The 17,928-nt window shown below is 42.4% G+C and overlaps 2 protein-coding genes across 2 annotated transcripts; both read right to left on the reverse strand.

Annotated features, from left to right (window-relative positions):
- Positions 1-1,358: 1,358 nt before the first annotated feature.
- On the reverse strand, positions 1,359-3,203 carry LOC131280985 (putative aldehyde dehydrogenase family 7 member A1 homolog). The gene is made up of 3 exons (XM_058310237.1): positions 3,175-3,203; positions 1,640-3,050; positions 1,359-1,571 (listed from the first exon to the last, which is right to left on the reverse strand). The coding sequence occupies exons 2-3, from the start codon at positions 3,047-3,049 to the stop codon at positions 1,359-1,361; spliced, it is 1,623 nt and encodes a 540-aa protein (XP_058166220.1). The 5' UTR covers position 3,050; positions 3,175-3,203.
- An 8,712-nt stretch (positions 3,204-11,915) lies between these two features.
- LOC131294254 (zwei Ig domain protein zig-8-like) lies at positions 11,916-16,846 on the reverse strand. Its single transcript, XM_058322298.1, has 8 exons — positions 16,783-16,846; positions 15,631-15,782; positions 14,786-14,863; positions 14,579-14,711; positions 13,641-13,760; positions 13,434-13,536; positions 12,697-12,794; positions 11,916-12,088 (listed from the first exon to the last, which is right to left on the reverse strand). The coding sequence occupies exons 1-8, from the start codon at positions 16,844-16,846 to the stop codon at positions 11,916-11,918; spliced, it is 921 nt and encodes a 306-aa protein (XP_058178281.1).
- Positions 16,847-17,928: the final 1,082 nt, after the last annotated feature.

Below are 17,928 nucleotides of genomic sequence, written 5' to 3' on the forward strand. Positions count from 1 at the left end.
AAATATACATCCTTCGCTGGATTTGAAGGATTGCCTGTTGGGCAACCCAACAACATGCAAATGTGGGACGTACAACGATGGCAAGAAGAAAACAAAAATGCTCCAGAGGACACAAAAAAAACACACACAGAAAAATCCATTGACATGTTTAATATTCATAAGTGTATCCAACATCATGATTTGAAGGATTTCTAGTGATCCAGAACTTTATTTGAATCAGGGAAATATGTTTGACTTCTCTTGGCGGGATATTATAGCAATCGTAAGCAATGCGTACGAATAAACGTCCTTGTTATAATACAGCAAAAATCATGGTGAGGTCTATGAAAAATTAGATTTTATCAAAATTTTTGTTATTCAGTTACGCCAAGTGTGTTTAAATTCATCTTAAAGTTAATCGATATTACCACATCCATGAAATAACAACACGTTTGAGATTTACAAAACACTTTAATACGTCACCACGTAACAGACTGGATGATAAAAATTCATCCTAAAAAGGGTATTAGTGATGAAGTTTGCTTTTCATTTACAATCCTTATCAGCAAAAAAACACAAAACGCTTTCAACATGGGAATGGTTAGAACCGCACCTTACCCGAAGAAAAAACACATTTAATTACCGTCATTAGCATTTACCTCCCAGTCACATTCAAATCATTAGTAGGGACGCGGACAGCAACAGTGGGATGGAGAAAAAAAAGAAGCATCCGGAAGTAATTAAATGTAAATCATTATCGACAAATAGAAGTAATTTTGACTACAACAGATTCGCTGGAAAAACCCACGTGTATTTGATAAAAATTCTAACGTTACCAACATTGAAATGATTACAAACTGAATGATTTGACGAGAATGATTTCAGGACTAATCAGTAACCAGTAATAAAGCCAAACATTCTTTAAACTCTCATAAAGAAATATTATCTTGTTTTACCATATGAAAATAAGTAGAAAGTAGGAGTAGCAAAAGATAGCGTTATCATTTCATTTGCAAATGAATACCCCATCCAAATACCCAAAGTCCGTGTGTTCGTTGCTGTGGATTTAATTGTGGATGCAACGGTGGTTGTGGTGAATAGCAACGGTTTGTGGATGCACAATACACGCAGTGCGCTAGTGTCGCATTACACGACCTACATATTCTGCTCTGTATGCCATTGGATACCGGCTGGGATCTGGTGCGGTCGCATCGGAACCGGTTCCAGCGACGTACGCACCGCAAACCATCTCACTCACATTACTCTTCCCAAGTCTCCCCGTCATTGCACCTTATTGAGTTAACACAACTTTCACACTTCAGCCGCTCGCAGTCGCAGTGAAATATCATTTAAAATCCATGCGTTGTTTTACAGAATGTTTATTCAAATACAATTCCTTGCGCTAGCGGTAGGTCTGACGAGTGGTTGACGGTGATCGTGGAACGGCGTGCGTACTGCTTCCAGGCGTCCGATCCAGATTCGCGGCCACCACCGGTGTGCTTTTCCCCTCCAAACGCACCTCCAATTTCGGCTCCGGAAGGTGAGGTATTGATGTTGACTATGCCACAGTCAGAGCCACTCTCGCCGATCCACTGTTAATTGTAGAACGTGTGTTAGTACTTAGTGTGAGGTGATTCCGAACGTAGTTGTGCTATCTTACCTGGAATGCGGACTGAATGTTCTTGGTGAAAAGTGAGGAGGAAAGTCCCTGATCGACCTCGTTGTTCCATTCGATCGCTTCCTGCAAGTTCTTCGCCTTGAAGATGTACACAATCGGGGCAAATGTTTCCCGCTTCACCACCGGGGCGTCGTGGGGTAGGTTGGAGATAATGGTCGGCTCGACGAAGAACCCGGGCCGTTCCATGACCTTGCCACCGCATTCCACCTTGCCGCCTAGGGCCACCGCTTCCTGCACCGTTTGCTTGTAGTTCTCCACCGCCTGCTGATTATGCAGCGGCCCGTACAGGGTGGCGGCTTCCAGCGGATGTCCAACGCGTTGCAGCAACGAACTGTACCGTTTGACCAGCTTCTGCAGGAAGCTATCGTACAGGGACTCGTGAATGATCAACCGCCGCGTGCTGGTGCAGCGCTGTCCAGCCGTTCCGATGCAGCCGAAAAAGGCCGCATCGAGCGCCATCTCTGGCGGTGCGTCATCGTTGATGATAAGCGCGTTGTTGCCGCCGAGCTCAAGCAGACACTTGCCGAAGCGACGCTGCATCTCAACCCCGACCGTTCGACCGACGGCGGAGCTGCCAGTGAACGATAACAACTTGACGCGCTCGTCGCTCACCATCCGCTTGCCGACGTCCACGTCGCCCTGGCAGAGCGTCACCACGGGTGGCAAATTGTTACGCTTGATAACGTCCGCGACAATCTTGGTGGTCGCTACGCTGACCAGCGGCGTACTGGGTGCGCCCTTCCATAGCACCGAATTGCCGACCGTCAGCGCAATCGCTGCATTCCAGCCGAACACGGCGCACGGGAAGTTAAACGCCGAGATCACACCGACCACCCCGAGTGGGTTCCACTTCTCCAGGATGGTGTGCTGCGGCCGTTCCGAGGGCAGAATGAGTCCGGCGAACATGCGTGACAGTCCCACGGCGTAGTCACAGATGTCAACAAACTCCTGCACCTCGCCGATGCCCTCGGGCAGTATCTTGCCCATCTCCAGCGAGACCAGCTTGCCGAGCGGCTCGCGGTACTTGCGCAGTTCGTCACCGATTTGACGCACGATTTCGCCCCGGAACGGGGCGGGCAGTTTCTTCCATTCCTGGTACGCGGCCACACCAGCCGTAAGGCACTGGTCGACGTCCTGCTCCGTGCCGGTGGTAATCTCCGCGATCACACGACCGGACGCAGGGTCGATCGACTGCACCGACTTCCCCTTGCCGGCAGTCCACTGGCCATTGTACACACCGTGATTGACCCGTCCGAGCCCGAGATCCTTCAGGAACGCGTACTTGCTGTCCTCCACCAGGTAGGTCGCCATGCTTCTGGCCGCTTGGGGGACAAGTTTGCCGCAAACCACACTGTGTACCGTTGTTCCGCTGCGCAAAAGTGCTCCTAACATGCTGGAAAGACGAGACGAAACGCTCTGGTTAGGGTCCGGAGAAAGACTACCGGCCTCGGATGTGACACGATCACATCGAACACCACCGAACGATGATCGTTGCGGGACCGCGTGGACACACTTACTCTTACGCTCGCGAACACAAAAACCAGACCTGCGGTCGCTAACAGAACCTGTTGGTAACTGCAAGCCTCTCGACCGGCCTTCAATACGCGCACGGCACATTATCTTGCAGCCGTAATCGAGGTTTCACCGAATGTTGCCATTGGACCAGTCGTGTTACCAGCCACTTGAACGAGCCTCAACAAGCAGCGATTAAAGCGCTCAACGCGATAACGGCGCTATCTCGGCCTCCCGCGGGTTCGGACCAGCGGCGCACACAAACATCGAACGTTGGCGCGATAAGTCGAGTTTCGAGACGACAGACATGTGATGCGCAAGGATGGATGGTGCGTTGGGCAAATGTATGGATTTTGAATGTGACAATGAGGCTATCAGCTGCTGATAGCTATCTGTTTTGGAAATTGAAAGGGAGAATAGTGTTTGCAGTGTTTTTCACGTAAATTTAAGAATGTTAAACTTTACACATCACTGTTGGTGTGTATTTTTTTAACTGTTTCGTGTTCAATTTTTTACACATTGTGTGTTGGTGCTTCACATAACTTTAGTTTCTTACATATTTTAACATATTATGGAGCGCCTTCGAGATACTTTCACTATGTTTTCTAAACATCTCATTTGAAGTGTACATTTAACATGTATGCAACGGTCCTAGTCACATTTGAGAAGTATTTGACGTGGTGTGCACCTTAAAACTAACCATATTACATTTTTCTACTTCAATTTTCTAAACAGTATAAAACATCTTCCTTGTCTGCCTGTTGAACTGAGTAGAAAGTACGTTAAAAGCTATTAAAGCTATTCACCTTATATCCGTGTGTCTAAAATAATCCTTGTACGGGGTGAAGCAAAATACTTGACGACTAGAAATAGCTTCCAATTAGTGAAACTTAGCCAAAATGAGATGAAATTGGACTTATTAGAAAAAATAAGAAATCACAATGATTTTTCAAATCGTCAGATTTTCCTGCTTCACAATGTATAATACATAAGTTGATTAGTGTAGTACAAAAAAAAAAGTATTTAATAATAAATCTTCTTTTCACAGTTTGTGCTCTGCTCGTTGCACAATCTATTATTACAACTCCCTTCGCAAGTGTTCAACAATCTGTTTTACTTTAATCAAAATTTTAAGTGTTCTTCAGTTTAAATAAAGTTTCGACTTCACTGGTTTTTTATTCCTGTGTTTAGGTTTCCTTTAGAGCATAGCATTTATTGTTATTTTGCAGTGCTGATTCTATGAAAATTTTGCGAAATAATAATGGAATAATGTTATTTGTTACTTGCCAAATAATAATCAAGTTTTTGATGTTTTCAAGTGGCTTCCATTTATTGTAAGTCTTGTAATTATTTGATAAAGTAATTTTACTCGCCGCGTCTTATTGGCAATAACAATAAGTATGTGTCAATCCAACTTTAAACCGTGGTGGCAAATAACTTGGAGGGGTTAAATAACACAGCGTAAACCTTTCTTTTTTGTTTATCTTACCTTGAGCTCGTCCTTAAATGAACGCTAAATATCCGCCTCAGGCGGCTCCACCGAGGAACATTTCGCCAGCCATGTATTCTCGGAGGACTTTGCTTTTGCTCACAATTCTTTGGAAGTCGCTCCCGAAGTTATTTACAAGTGAAGCTACAGCAACGTGCTCGCTCATCCGGCTTTTCCTTTGCCTTCCAGGACCGGAAGGGTCGTGCTTTCTGCGTGAAAAATGAACGTAACCGAGGATGAAAAATGGTAGCACATTTGAGTTATCGTGCTGTTGGAAGGCGTTAATGAATGAAACCAGAGTGCTGTTCCACCCTTCACGCATCTATTAGCCCTGGGGGATAGGGCGGTGGGATTGTGTGCCGACCTGCACAGCCGTCTGTCACACCGCCGGCTGGCTCGACGTTCTAACAAATGGAAAATTCGACTCACAAGAATCAGATTTCAACCGACGCCAACGAGGCCTTCCCTGGGGGGGAGTAATTCTTTTTTCTTTCCGTCGTGTAAGTAAAGCTGGTTGCACGGTCTGCCTTCTGTTTGCTGTGTATGAGTTTCGGGAGCAGAGACGAGCGATACTCTTGAATTGTATTTTTGTACCTTCCCTGTACAGAAAGGGTGGGGCAGTTGCATTCATTCTTATTTATAATCAAGCCCTACAGGTGGAATAGCTCACTTTATGCAGATTAGCATCCGTCACCTACAAGAGCAAAGTAAACTGAAGGGAGCAAATATCCTGCGGGGTTTTATGAATTTGTGATAAATGCTTGGTAAATGAGGTACATGCCGTTTAAAATTAATTTCGTAATGTTTTCCTGGGCTCATTATCCCCATCGTGTTCATTACAATTAGTGAAAATTCTTCATTTATCTTATAATTCTCGTTAAGTATATGTTATGACTCTCGGTTGTATTTTCCGAACATGCTGTACGAACATTTCTTTCATTTAAAATTTATATTGCTTAATATTTTTTCATCATACCTGACCATACCGTAAAGGATTCAGAACGAGCGCCTGGTTTAAACCAGGTCAACTTTGCAACCACCGTCCCCTTTTCGTTCGAACACAAACAAGACATGAAGTGGCATGGCATTAGAAAAAAAAGAACAGGCGTTGAAATCGTGCCGGTCGAGAGGCAATGTTTATTTTGCAGGTTCAATTTCTTTCCTGCCCGGTGATAAAGGGGGCAAAAAAAAAAAGAAAATGGCAGTTCTCCCGTTCGGCCTCGAAGAAATGGCGGACGCTGCTTGCGGCTGTGCAGTACGTTACAGACATCACAGGGATGAAAAGAAGGAAAGCAATTAGTCTCGTGCTGCCGAGCGTGAGCTTGCATTGGCGACAGTTTTCAGCGGAAAAGTACAGCAGCATTGGCCCGGGTTTTGCTTTTTTATCCCGTCGGCGGGATGGGTTCTTGCGTTCCCAACGATTTGTCATTTCGATGCAAGAAGCCCCGAACGACCGACGGTCCAATAACTGTATCTCATTAAGAACTTTTAAAACTCGTTTTATATTGTGTTTGCACAGCTTTCGTCACCGTAGATTAGCCATGCATGCGATTAGCAGTGAGTTGCACTGCATGCATGGATCATAAAGCAGCGCAGGGGTGCATCGTACGCTTAAGTAATCCATTAACCATGCTTGAGGGATTCTTGTGAATTTTAATGTGAATTACAGCAACTTTTATCCACAGAATTATTAAATGTGAGTGAAGAGAAATTGTAAACCCGTTTCAATCAATCTTTCGTTAATCAAATTTTGAAAAAGGTTTTGAAGAAAGAGTTGTTTGCTTATTTGTTTCACACAATAACGTCAAACAAAAAACCATTTAAATTTTACTTAAGTTACTACTGACACAGAATCCTTTTTTTTCACTCCGAAAGTCGAATGCTTGCCCCACGAGGGCCGAGTGTTGACGCAAAAGTATTAAAGTATGTTAAAATATGTACATCGCTTTGCATACATGGTCAAGTTTAAGCTTCATTGGCTGCTTCTGAGGCACATATGTGCGCCACATCAGCTGAAAGAAAACTTCACAGCAAGTGCCCTTTGTTTTTGTGTTTTGTTTCGTTCTCCATGAAATGCATCTTTAAAATTGTACATGACTGAAACCATTATTCAACACCGGGCACCTCCCACCGGTAGGCCAGCCAGCACATTCGGATGCTGTTCGGATGTTAAGTTGCACGTACTCCTCACTCACCACGGGCTGTGAAACAGTGGTTTGCGACTTGTGGGAAAAGTCTTTATTTGTGCCCTGTGGTACAAACTGTGGGCTGCGCGATGCGAAGAAAGTGGGTGCGATAAATTATGCATAGTTTCAACAGCCAGCCGAGCAAATTGGTCGTCACAGCATATGGTTCGTGTTATGCTTTTCAAACTACTGCAGATAAGTTTTGACTGAAAGGTGTTTGCCGAGGGAAAAGTTGGTTCATGCGCGTTTGTCGAGATAGTTTATTTAAATTATGTCTAGATTTTCTTCTGCACATGCTTTTCATGTTTAAATATTGTCTGCTGTAGAATTAAATGAAGCATTTCAACGAATTTCTGAATTGTATCATACCTAAAGCTCACATGATTATAGGAAACGAAAATGTCGATGATAGTGGGAAACGAAAATATCGAGGAAATTATTAATTGTAACCGATTCATGAGTCATAGTGCAGGCAACAAGTCAGGATCTATTCTTCTCTTGTTGTTAGAATGTAAGCATTCCTTACCAAATCTTATTCCAAATTTTCAAAAGGTGATTTATTGTCGCAAAAGCTAGTTTTAAGTATTCTAAATAAATAATAAAGCTTCTCTACAAGTAGAATTGATGGGAAATATCATTTCCATAACTTATAAGAGGAACATGCTTTGTTGTTGTGCAGGCTTCTTGTTGTTGCATTTTAAATTTTACGAAAAAAAAGATCAAATTGCATGAAAAAACAGACTAAAGCAACATATATGTTAATTTATGTTTTAAATACAACAATGCTCTAACACTCATTGGAAATAGATTAAAATTCCCACGAACACCAATACAAACTTTGAGAAGAGGTTCTCACCGATACCATAAATTGATTGCTCTCATGATTCTTGTTTACCTGTGTTACCACTCGGAATCGAAAACTTTTCAAATTCGTCCTCATCCAGTGTGAAGAGTGTTTTGACGTTGATTGTTGATAATTTAAAACTTTCCCATTCGCTACCGAACAGATTCAATTTACCATCCGTTCATAATTTATACCCTCTAATAGAAAATGGTTTGTTTTCGGGCCGTGGAAGGCCTACCTTTTCTTCGAGGGTGTTCTTATCTTACCTGCCGGAAATTGATAAATTATCTGCCCATGGCATCTTCCATCGGGGCTGGCCGTTCCGCTCCGGTGCCCGATGCTGCGATAAATTATCGAATACTTTCGACCGGATGCGAACCAGGCTCGTTTCGGTTCGTCGGTTGAGCTGTGCAAAAATCTCAGCCAACCGTCAACTCGCCGAATGAGGCGATTTTGTGTGAAGTGAAATGATTTCCAGAAACGTTGAAAACTTCAGTTCTTCGGAATGCCTAAGATATCCGCTAGAAATATCATTCCGGGACTGAAGCCTTCGACGAGGACGGAACGAGCGAAAATATGTTGATGGATCATAGCGAAACTAATCATCTACTTAATCTTAGCTTCTAGCCGAAATCCATTCAATTTTGTGCGACGTTTTCCGCGAGATTTCGCAAATCTCTTCACTGATGAATGGCTTTACCATCTGCTGCCCGCGTGGCTAGCAAAGCGACAGAGCAGCTCTTGTTGGCAACAATGTAATTTTAGATCTTAATCCGTTTTTATCCGCCAAGCGTTCTGGTTAATCAAAAGTGAGACATCCTTCCGATCGGGATGCTGTCATCAGTGCTTTTGAAGGCTATACTTTTAAGTCGCCCTCCCCCGGACAGAACTGAGTGAGTGATATAAATATTTGTCATAGAAAACATCTTTCTCTTTATAATCTACAACTTCGCGGAGCTAAATAAAAGACGACAAAAGCAGCTCCGAAACAGGTCTATAATATAATCGATTTTATTCGTCTCAGGATGATTCGATTAGTTGTGTTGTACAATCAGTCACTTACATGAAATAAAAAATAGTTTGACATAACCTTTGTTTAGCGTATCATAATGGATTAACCTTGCTAAGAATTTCAATAAAAAAAATAGGTTCCATTAGAATAAATATAAAAAATAATTACTAATCCGTGAAACTCATTCTAAACTCAATGCTAAATTTTTGTTGAAAAAATTACTTACGCTTCATATTTTATTTCCCAAAAAATCAAATTTTAGTTTTGCTTTTCTCTTCATGTGTTTAAAACAGATCAGATTTTTTTGTGATTTAAAATTAACTAATATAAATGAGAAGTATTAACATCGCTTGCATTGTTTCGGCTTGTTCATCATCTTATGGTAGTAAATAAAATGAATTAATTTCCGGTAGTTTCTTCACGCAGCGCTGAATGATTCTACAAATAAAGTTGTTGCTAGGTGCTCGAAACGGATCCGTAAGTGGATTGTTTGCCTTGAGTGTCTACCGCGGTCAATTTTCGGCGATCACGAAAACCTATGAATAGTGCTTCCTCTGACTGTGATGTATATTATGTGGAATGGATTTTTCTGCTATGAACCATATCTTTGTTCGCTCTAGTCAACTTAAGGTATGGAACCAAAGTTGCCAAGCTCATTGTTGTTACACGTTTGGCAGATTCTACAGCGCTGTATCTACAGGAAAATTAATTTTCTTTTCTATCTTAATTTTGTAGCTAACCATATTCTGTCCTGTTTGTTTGACAAACCGTGCTATTCTACAATGATTCGCTTGCTGTTTTCTATTATCTGTGTATGTGTTTGAGTGATTTTGTTTGCCGTTAGTAACTATATTACATTCTTGCTCAATTTGCAATGATCTTATAAAGACAGCAAATCGGCACGTTCTCCTGTTGAAGGAGTAATCTTACAAATGTACCTTTATTCACAACGTTTTAATACAGTTTACAAGAAATTCGTTTATCACACGTCCTCGTTTTGCGTTCCATTCGATTTACGGTGAATCGTGTCGTCATTAGTTTTATCTACGATAAATCAAGCCTTTCTATTGAACAAAACATGTTTGTGTAAAATGTTTCGTACTCAATTGTATAACCACGATTTTCGGTCAGCTTTACATGGATTTTTTGTTTTTCCCTTCATTTAACAGTCTAGCAAAGATCTTAACAGAACTATTTTACATAGCATAGAATTGTTCGAACTAGCCTTGCACACTTTTCCATTTCTGTCCCAAAAGTAAACCGATTTTACTATCTCAACCATCATACATACAGAGATAAAAGATATTTTCATTTTAACACAAAGGATAATGCTATGCTTTAAAATAATATAGTTTTTCACAAACATGGACGGACACATCACCAAATACTCCAACTTTCGCGTGTAGAGAAAATGGACCACAAACCACATCCGGTGGCATGCGACCACATCCCCGGCTAGGGTCGACTAAAAACCTTTCTCTTGTCCATCTTTTATAATTTCCGGTCTCTACTCCTGAATGGGCAGCTCGGTTTTACGAGCTAGGAACAAGGTCTGAAAACAACCAACTTGGGAAGGCTCAGCGAATAGATTTCCCACAACATGCGAACATAGCCATATGCTTTTCATTCTACCGCACCAAGGGCGGCCGGGTGGGTTGACACTGAAGAAAACTGCTTCTTGTTGCTCACCGATCGATCACCTGGAGGTTCCCGGAGCAGCGTGAGGGGCCTCGTTTTCAGTCTATCCATTTCGACCGTGTGGCCACCTCTGCCGGGAGGGCTTAATTATCTCATGCAACAATAATAAAGCATCCCGTAGCGAATAAAGTTTGCGCGAACGGGCCGGTTCGATGTGATGGCTCCCAGGGAGGCATCGCATCAAGTTATTTTAAATACCGGATCAAACTTTTCAACAAACTGAAGATTATCGGTTCACCCCGGGAAGTAGTTTACCGGGCACTCCGGGGAAATTTGATGACAAATTAATTAGCAATCTCAACAAAGCGTGGCCGGTCGGCGTAGAAGCGGTCTGCCCGGCCGTCGTCGTGCAAGATTAAAACTTCTTTGGCGCAACTAGCAGATCCGGTGGTCTCGAGGTGATGCCTGGGGCATATGGGAGAAGCTTCCTTGAGGCTGTTTTCCCCGGTATTTTACTCGTCGGCAGACTTATGTTACTTCCGCTGCCGAGGCCAACAATTTATCCTTTTATAGTACACAGCGTTTGTTGAGCATGCGGGACGTGTTCGTTGTTTAACAACGGTAGCGTTGCTCCGAGAGCAGAGTTTGGGAAACTGAAAACTTGTTCCGACGCAGTTGTAGGAAAAACTAAAGCTCCAACTCCATTACGAAAATCAATTTCATCTAAACGTTTTCATTATCTCGTGTAGGTTCGTGTGTATGTACATTCGTTTCCACTCCGGAAAGATATGCGTATTGTAGAGTGTACTGTTTGAGTTTGCAGTGTCAAACTTTAAAACATGTTTGTGTTTGTTTTTCATTTCTATTAACATTTGATGTTGCTATCGGCAAGACTGTATGAAGATACGAAATTACCATGAATGCAAAATCGTTAAAACATTATGTTTAAACTATGAAACAAACTTCTGTACACATTTTCTATGGAAAAACTCAACAACAACGCTGGTGGATGAGGAAAACATCCACACTCACATACCCAATTTATTACCATGTATGATGAGATCTTGTAATAGAATGTTAGATTTTACTAGATGTAATTTAAATCTACATGCCCTGTTCACTGGTTGTTTCTCCACTACAACTCGGTTGCGAATTCTTTTCCATTTAATGACGCGTTGTTTTAAAATGTGACTATATTTTCTACATTTGTTCTCACTTTTGTACAAGCCTTTAGCACATGGTGGCATTCTTGAGATAGCTGCCAGTCTTGATCGGTGCACAATGTGCAGAGATTTTGGATGAGGACAAGAATTGGGTGTCAATGGAACAGCAAGTAGTAAAATAAATGTACGAGAGGGTTTCTGTTACCGTTGGTCAACACTTCAACAAAAAACCCTGCATCTACGGCACACATCCTTCCGCATGCATCGTTTCGTATCTTTGTTTTGTTTTTTTTTCACGAAAGATATCGCGATTCACCCTCAAACAGTAAATCACACATCATGCTCCTTTTCAAGCTCATCACGTAGCGTTACGTGTACCGTCGTACCTGTTCTTATGCAGGGTTATGCTTCGTTTCATCTAACCTCTATAGAATCGGATGCATAGAAACATGCCTTCAATCTAAAAAAGTTCAACCGCAGTATATGCTGTATCTGACCGAAGAGAATAAGAATATACAGCGTCTGTAGCAGCAATGGTCGTGAAAAGGTTGCTGCTGCATTGTGTTGCATCGCCGCCGGGTGCTCCCCTGTAAATAGAAATGATAGGGATAAAAGAAAACGAGGTATGAGCGATAAAATATTAGGCTGTGTTGGTATTTTCCAATTATTGAAACACTCTTTATTAAAACAAACGTTAAACCTACTAGAATCTTTTTGAACTAAAACAAAACATAATGATTCTCATTGCGTTAATGCACCTGCACATGTTTACAATTCATATGAACATAATGTAAGTGGAATGGAATGCTCAATGTATTCAAATGGCACGGTTGGAAAACGAAAATAAACGCACATGTTATGTTTCGCATAACAAAGGACTTCAAAATACAGACAATCCTTGTCCATATAGGAGTAGTTACTGCGAAATTTCGCTTACGCGGCTCAATAAAAGCCTTTTCCGTGAGTGATACGCATGGGGGCGATATATGCACTTTCTTTTCCTTTCGCAAGCATGAGAGTTATACCGTCCACGTTTGTTTACTCACTAAAATATGCAAGCACAGAAAAACGCTCCGTCCGCACAAAGGCAAACACAGAAAAACGACAGTGGAACAGGCTTGCAAAATACGTTTCCTTTTACGGTAGTATCGTCTGCTAACGTTCGTTCTTGCATTGAAAAGACATCGGTACTTACCGCTTATAACGTGGGCATAGACGCTGGCAGACTTGGCCATCGTTGGCACGCAGGTGTAGTTTCCAGTATCGCTTTGTACAACCCTTTTGATTTTGAGCCTGTTGAAAACATCAAACCAGAAGAGAGTGGTATTCGTTATACTGCTTGGGAAAATAATGTTTTCGTTTGAAAGAAAATAACATAATGGCATTCACGGTGAAATACTTCAAAAACACCGCATATTCTAAGAAACTATTTTAACTCCATTCAAAATTTATCTGCAAGGTCGATTGTTTTAAAACTAATTGTAACAATTTCTTACTAGATATTTTTAAATTAAAAGCTGTCCAGTTGGAGGTATCAGGTGGTTGAAAAAATATCCTACCAAGAAAATTCATTCTTCTTTCCCCAACGGAGAAACGATTTTTTTCCTGAAAGAAAGCAGCATGTGCCGGAAATCTTGTTTTATCGGTATCCAATTTTCTCAACGATAATCTGTCGAGGAATAAATTGGGCAGATCGTTTGTAACGGATGAATAATAATAAACGTTTTTGTACCGCTTCGCCTTATCAAAGAAAAGGCCCTATAGCCTCTTGTTATCCCAGGAGGAAGTTAGCCAATTTCTGCTGCTCGGCGAGGTGTGAATTTGAATGTCAGGTTTTGTTTCCCTTTCAGCAATAATCTTTCTCGCAAACCTCGTTTATGCGTCTACCTTAAGGAAAATAAAATGATAAAAGTAGCTTGTTTTTCCCGTTACCTCGACGTCAAAACATCAGTCCAATCCGTTTCAACGATGATCCGTCGATGTTCACTCGAAACAATGTCGTTTTCTTGGTTCGCCGGTTCTATCAGCGTGTTACCTGGAAGAAAAAGGCATTAACGGTATTGCCAGTCAATAGTGGTTGGGGATGGTTAAAAATAGATCATTTCAAATCGTTGAAAACAGGTTAACCTGAATGCTTACCTTTGTACCAAAAAACTGTCCCAAGCTCGTGTGGTCCCTGTTGGATGACGCATGTCATTGTGATCTCACTTCCAGATTTCACAAATATATCCGAAGGACCCAATACCCTCGCCCTTAATTCTGTGGGTGTTAAAAAATAATTGTTTCTAATATTTAATACTAGTACTTGTAGAACTTGTAGTAATCTTTAAAACCGTTTTTGATAATTTAAAATAAAGAAATAAAAAGGCTGAAATGCTTTTAAAACAATTTCGATTAAGGGATACATATTTATCAACGCTACACGTAGTTGGTGTTCGAATAACTATCACCCAAGTGACAGAATTCACAAGGGGTGTCGGAACAAAACGAAAGTTCAACGCCTAATGGACAAAAGCACCGAACTTAATCTACCATTAAGCGTCAAAACTTTGTTCGTACTTTATTCATACCGCCGGTTATGGGACCAATAGAAAACAAATATCTTTTTCAATCATCGGCTTCACCTCGGGCAAACGAAACTTTACACGATTTCACCGATACCAAGAACAAACAACTTTTACCTCCTCAGATATCTATGCAAAACAGATTTCATGGCTACTTAAGCGTGACCCATCCCAAACGTAAAAACTTTTTCTTCACTCGCACACGAACTTTTTTAAAACATGTGCCCGATCGAGAACAAAAAACCCAAACAGTGTTAAAAAACAAACACGCAGTCCCTTCAGTCACGTTCACATCTTTTGATCTGGGAAAGTTGTAGATGTAGGGTACTTTACAGGTGGTTTGAATGTAAAAAAAAGAACAAAATTCTAGGGAATACGAACGTCTCCAAAAATTATCCGTAAAGGATCAGCTGCAAAAGGCTCAATTTAATTCGCGTGTTCTAGCAGTATCTTAAAGCTCTAAAATTTAAACATAAAATCGGTTGACTAAACCATGTGCTACGTTTTACGCACCGATTACATTCAGCCTGTAGGACAAGGACATTTTGGGCTCGGTGTTAATCTGACACTCGTACACCCCCGAATCCCGAACCTGAGGATACTTTATCTGCAGCGTCCAGTTGACGGAATTCTCCTGGCGGATCACCTTGGAAAAGGGAGAACATAATATCGTTTCAATGATTTTGATCCCGTTTTCCTGGAAAGAAAGTTCATACCAACCTGAAATCGTTGATCCGAAGTATACGTAGATGCCCCTGTCGTAAGAATGTGCAAATCTCGTTGCCGAATCCATGCCACCTAATAAAAATTCAGTTGATATTTGAATGAAGGGATACACATTTAACACATGATGGTTTTTTTTTTTTTTTTAATGGCACGGCATCCCCTAGTGGGACAAGGCCTCTCTCCGAAGAGAGTTTGTGTGACCGAAAGACGGTATATTATAGATCGGTGGTCAGCCGTTCGTAATACCGGAGGGTGCCAGACTCGAGATTCGATCCCACACCTGTGGTGTGGTGTACACATGATGGTTGGTAGTGTGTAAATCGTAAAAGTTTCCGTATTTGTATTTATTGTACTTTAAAAAGGTTACTTTTTTTTGCTCCCTTTTGTAAACGAATCATGAAAAGTTTGCTCAATAAAAGAAGTTTCACGTGTGGTTTAGAAATTGAAGATTTTAGAAGCAAAATAAAACAGAAAACATAAAAGACTGTGCTAGCGGCGTACGGAAACCCTAACCAATCGTTCTTAACTACCATCGTTGGGGTTAGCATTCAAAATACCTCCAAATCATAAAACAGAGTTTACGGAAGCCAAAGGTCTTACGGCGACGGAAAACAAATCCAATGCTTGATCCCACTTTCCTCCCCGGGACTAACAATACCTTTTAGAACGAAAAACCAATTTTACCCACATCACCGGTGCTCGACAGGAAATGGCAATCGATTAACCACGTGCAAAACCCATCAGCAGTAACATCAGCGCCAACAAGACCGCGGCTACGTGAACCCTGAGAAAAGTCGGACCCCGGCGAGAGCGTAGCGCAAGCAGACGCAAATACTCACATCCTTATCGCCAAGACGTTCCACTCGGCAGTGCAGGAAACCGGTTTGACCTACGGTTACGGTGAGATTGCGCGGTACGTCAAAGTCAAAGTATGGCTGTAGGGCAGCGGACTCCTCGGTGGTGGTGGTCATCATGTTCGAGCTGACGGAAACTGGAGAAGAGGATGAAAATTCAGCGCAGGTAAGATTGGCGTCTTCCAAGCAGAAAAGTTAAGTATCAATCCGGTGGACTGGCGAACGTGGCAGAAGCGAGAAGTCAAGCAATCGGTTCAGAAAATGCATCAGTAAAGTTGAAATTGTACGTGAAACGCTGAACAGAATACCTGGGAGGAACCCCTTGAGCTTTGAACATAAGATTGAAGTCTCAAAAGAGGGAGAAGAGTGTTTCCAGCGGCTGAAATTGATCCTTGGTCCTCGTCTGGTAAATTTCATTCGCCTTCAGATATTATTGTTTGAAGAAAACTCGGAAATGAGCTGCAACATCAAGCTTCCGTACTTCTAACAACTTTTCAAATGAGGTAGAATCGTTCTCTTGTTCGATATTTCAATAGATTGTATGTCGCTGAAAACAGTTCATTTCATTAAAAAAAACCTTCTTCTATAAATATCTCCTCGTAAAGCTATCAGCTTGCTGTTTTGCAAAACGTCGAAACCATTTTGTATCCCATAAAATAAAACAACAATCATAAATGTCAAACACGATAAATTTTATGAGCATGCTGTTTTCCTGTGATAAAATGGTACCGAACAGTTTTATTATCGCCCCGGAAGGTTTTATATCATGTTCGTTCATTCATTTAACATAAACATTGCCGATGTGTCATTTTAATTTGCGTAAGCGTACAGCATCCGGTAAAAGGAAAGCTTTAAAAATTTGAAATTAGCAGCAATCGAATCAATGTTTTGCATACATAGTATGTTTTACAAAGAGACGATGGATAATCATCTAAAATAACTTCTTGTAAGGTTTGTTCACCTAATTTTGAAACATTTTTCTGTTTTAACAACTCGATCGACATCAAAACTCCTGTTCAATGAAGCCTCAAAGTTGGACTCAAATGGAGCTGTTAGCAGAGCACAGCATGCTGCATAATTTTCGTGGAATAATCTCCACAAATTGGTCGATAAAATTCTCAATCGTTCACACCTTACCTTGATTTCGGCTCTGCAACAGTAGTAAATAGGTTCCAATATAGAACAGTAATTGATTAAACATCTTCACTAATTAATAATAACTGTACACAAATGGGTTTTGATCACTGCGCAACGATGTTTAATGCACCAATTAAACGATAGCCGCTCTGGGATTCATTCATCTGGCACATCACACAGACACACACACACACACGCTCCAGCACACAGACGCTGCACTTGTTAATGACGGTCGGCGGGTGTTGGCGCACGAGCAAGTTTACAAAATTCTCGCTTCGTTGTTGAATATCTTTTCGGGTGATCCCGTGCATCTAATTTGCGTCGTGCGCAGCGGTTGTTTCCGTTTTTTCCCCCCGTTTTCAACCCGTTCCCCGGCGCTAAAGCAGCTGAACCACACGTCCACCCGTTGTTTTACCGACGTACGGTAGCACTCGCGAAAAGCACTGCGCACTCGCGTCCCTTCCGTACGCCGCACCCAGACCGCGACCGTGTCACCAGGGGCGCTAAATTATGCTCACTCTTGTGCGTCACCACCGACGGCCGACTGGCCCGCGAGAATCGCCGTGGCTGCGCTGCCGGGCCACCGAACCGGCCAGTTTCTCCTGGTTGTGGGCCACAAGGGTCACGCATATTTATCACTGCCACTTTGCGCCCGAGCTGCTTTTTGGGTAATTTGCCCCGCCGTTTGCAGTCCTGGGCTCACGGTTTGGGCTCACTCCGAGGCCGAGGCTGTCACGCATTAATGCTACCAACTGGGCGCACACTTCGACTGCGGGTTGGAAGGGCCGGGGTTCACCGGCACCATCCCGACCGATCCGACTCCCACCCAGCAACTACTGCAACCCAAACCCAAAACGAGAGCCTGGGCGGATGGGCCTCCCACAAGTGGTTTTCCGGAGCGGATGCAGCTTCGGCGGTGCCTACAATCTCATTACACGAAATGCATTGTGTCGTGGCGGCGGCGGCGGCGGCGGCTGGGACGGTGGCGTCGACGTCAGCTGCTGTGGTCCTGTTTTTCGTGCATCCATAGTGCGCCTGACGGAATACGTTTAATTTAACTTTTAATTAATTTTTACGACACCGACCGGATGGCACATTTTTACAGCGCCCGATGATGGTGGCGAAAAGGTTGACTGGCTTGCCACA

The sequence above is a fragment of the Anopheles ziemanni genome, chromosome 2 (genome assembly GCF_943734765.1).
Source record: "Anopheles ziemanni chromosome 2, idAnoZiCoDA_A2_x.2, whole genome shotgun sequence".
Lineage (NCBI taxonomy): Eukaryota > Metazoa > Arthropoda > Insecta > Diptera > Culicidae > Anopheles > Anopheles ziemanni.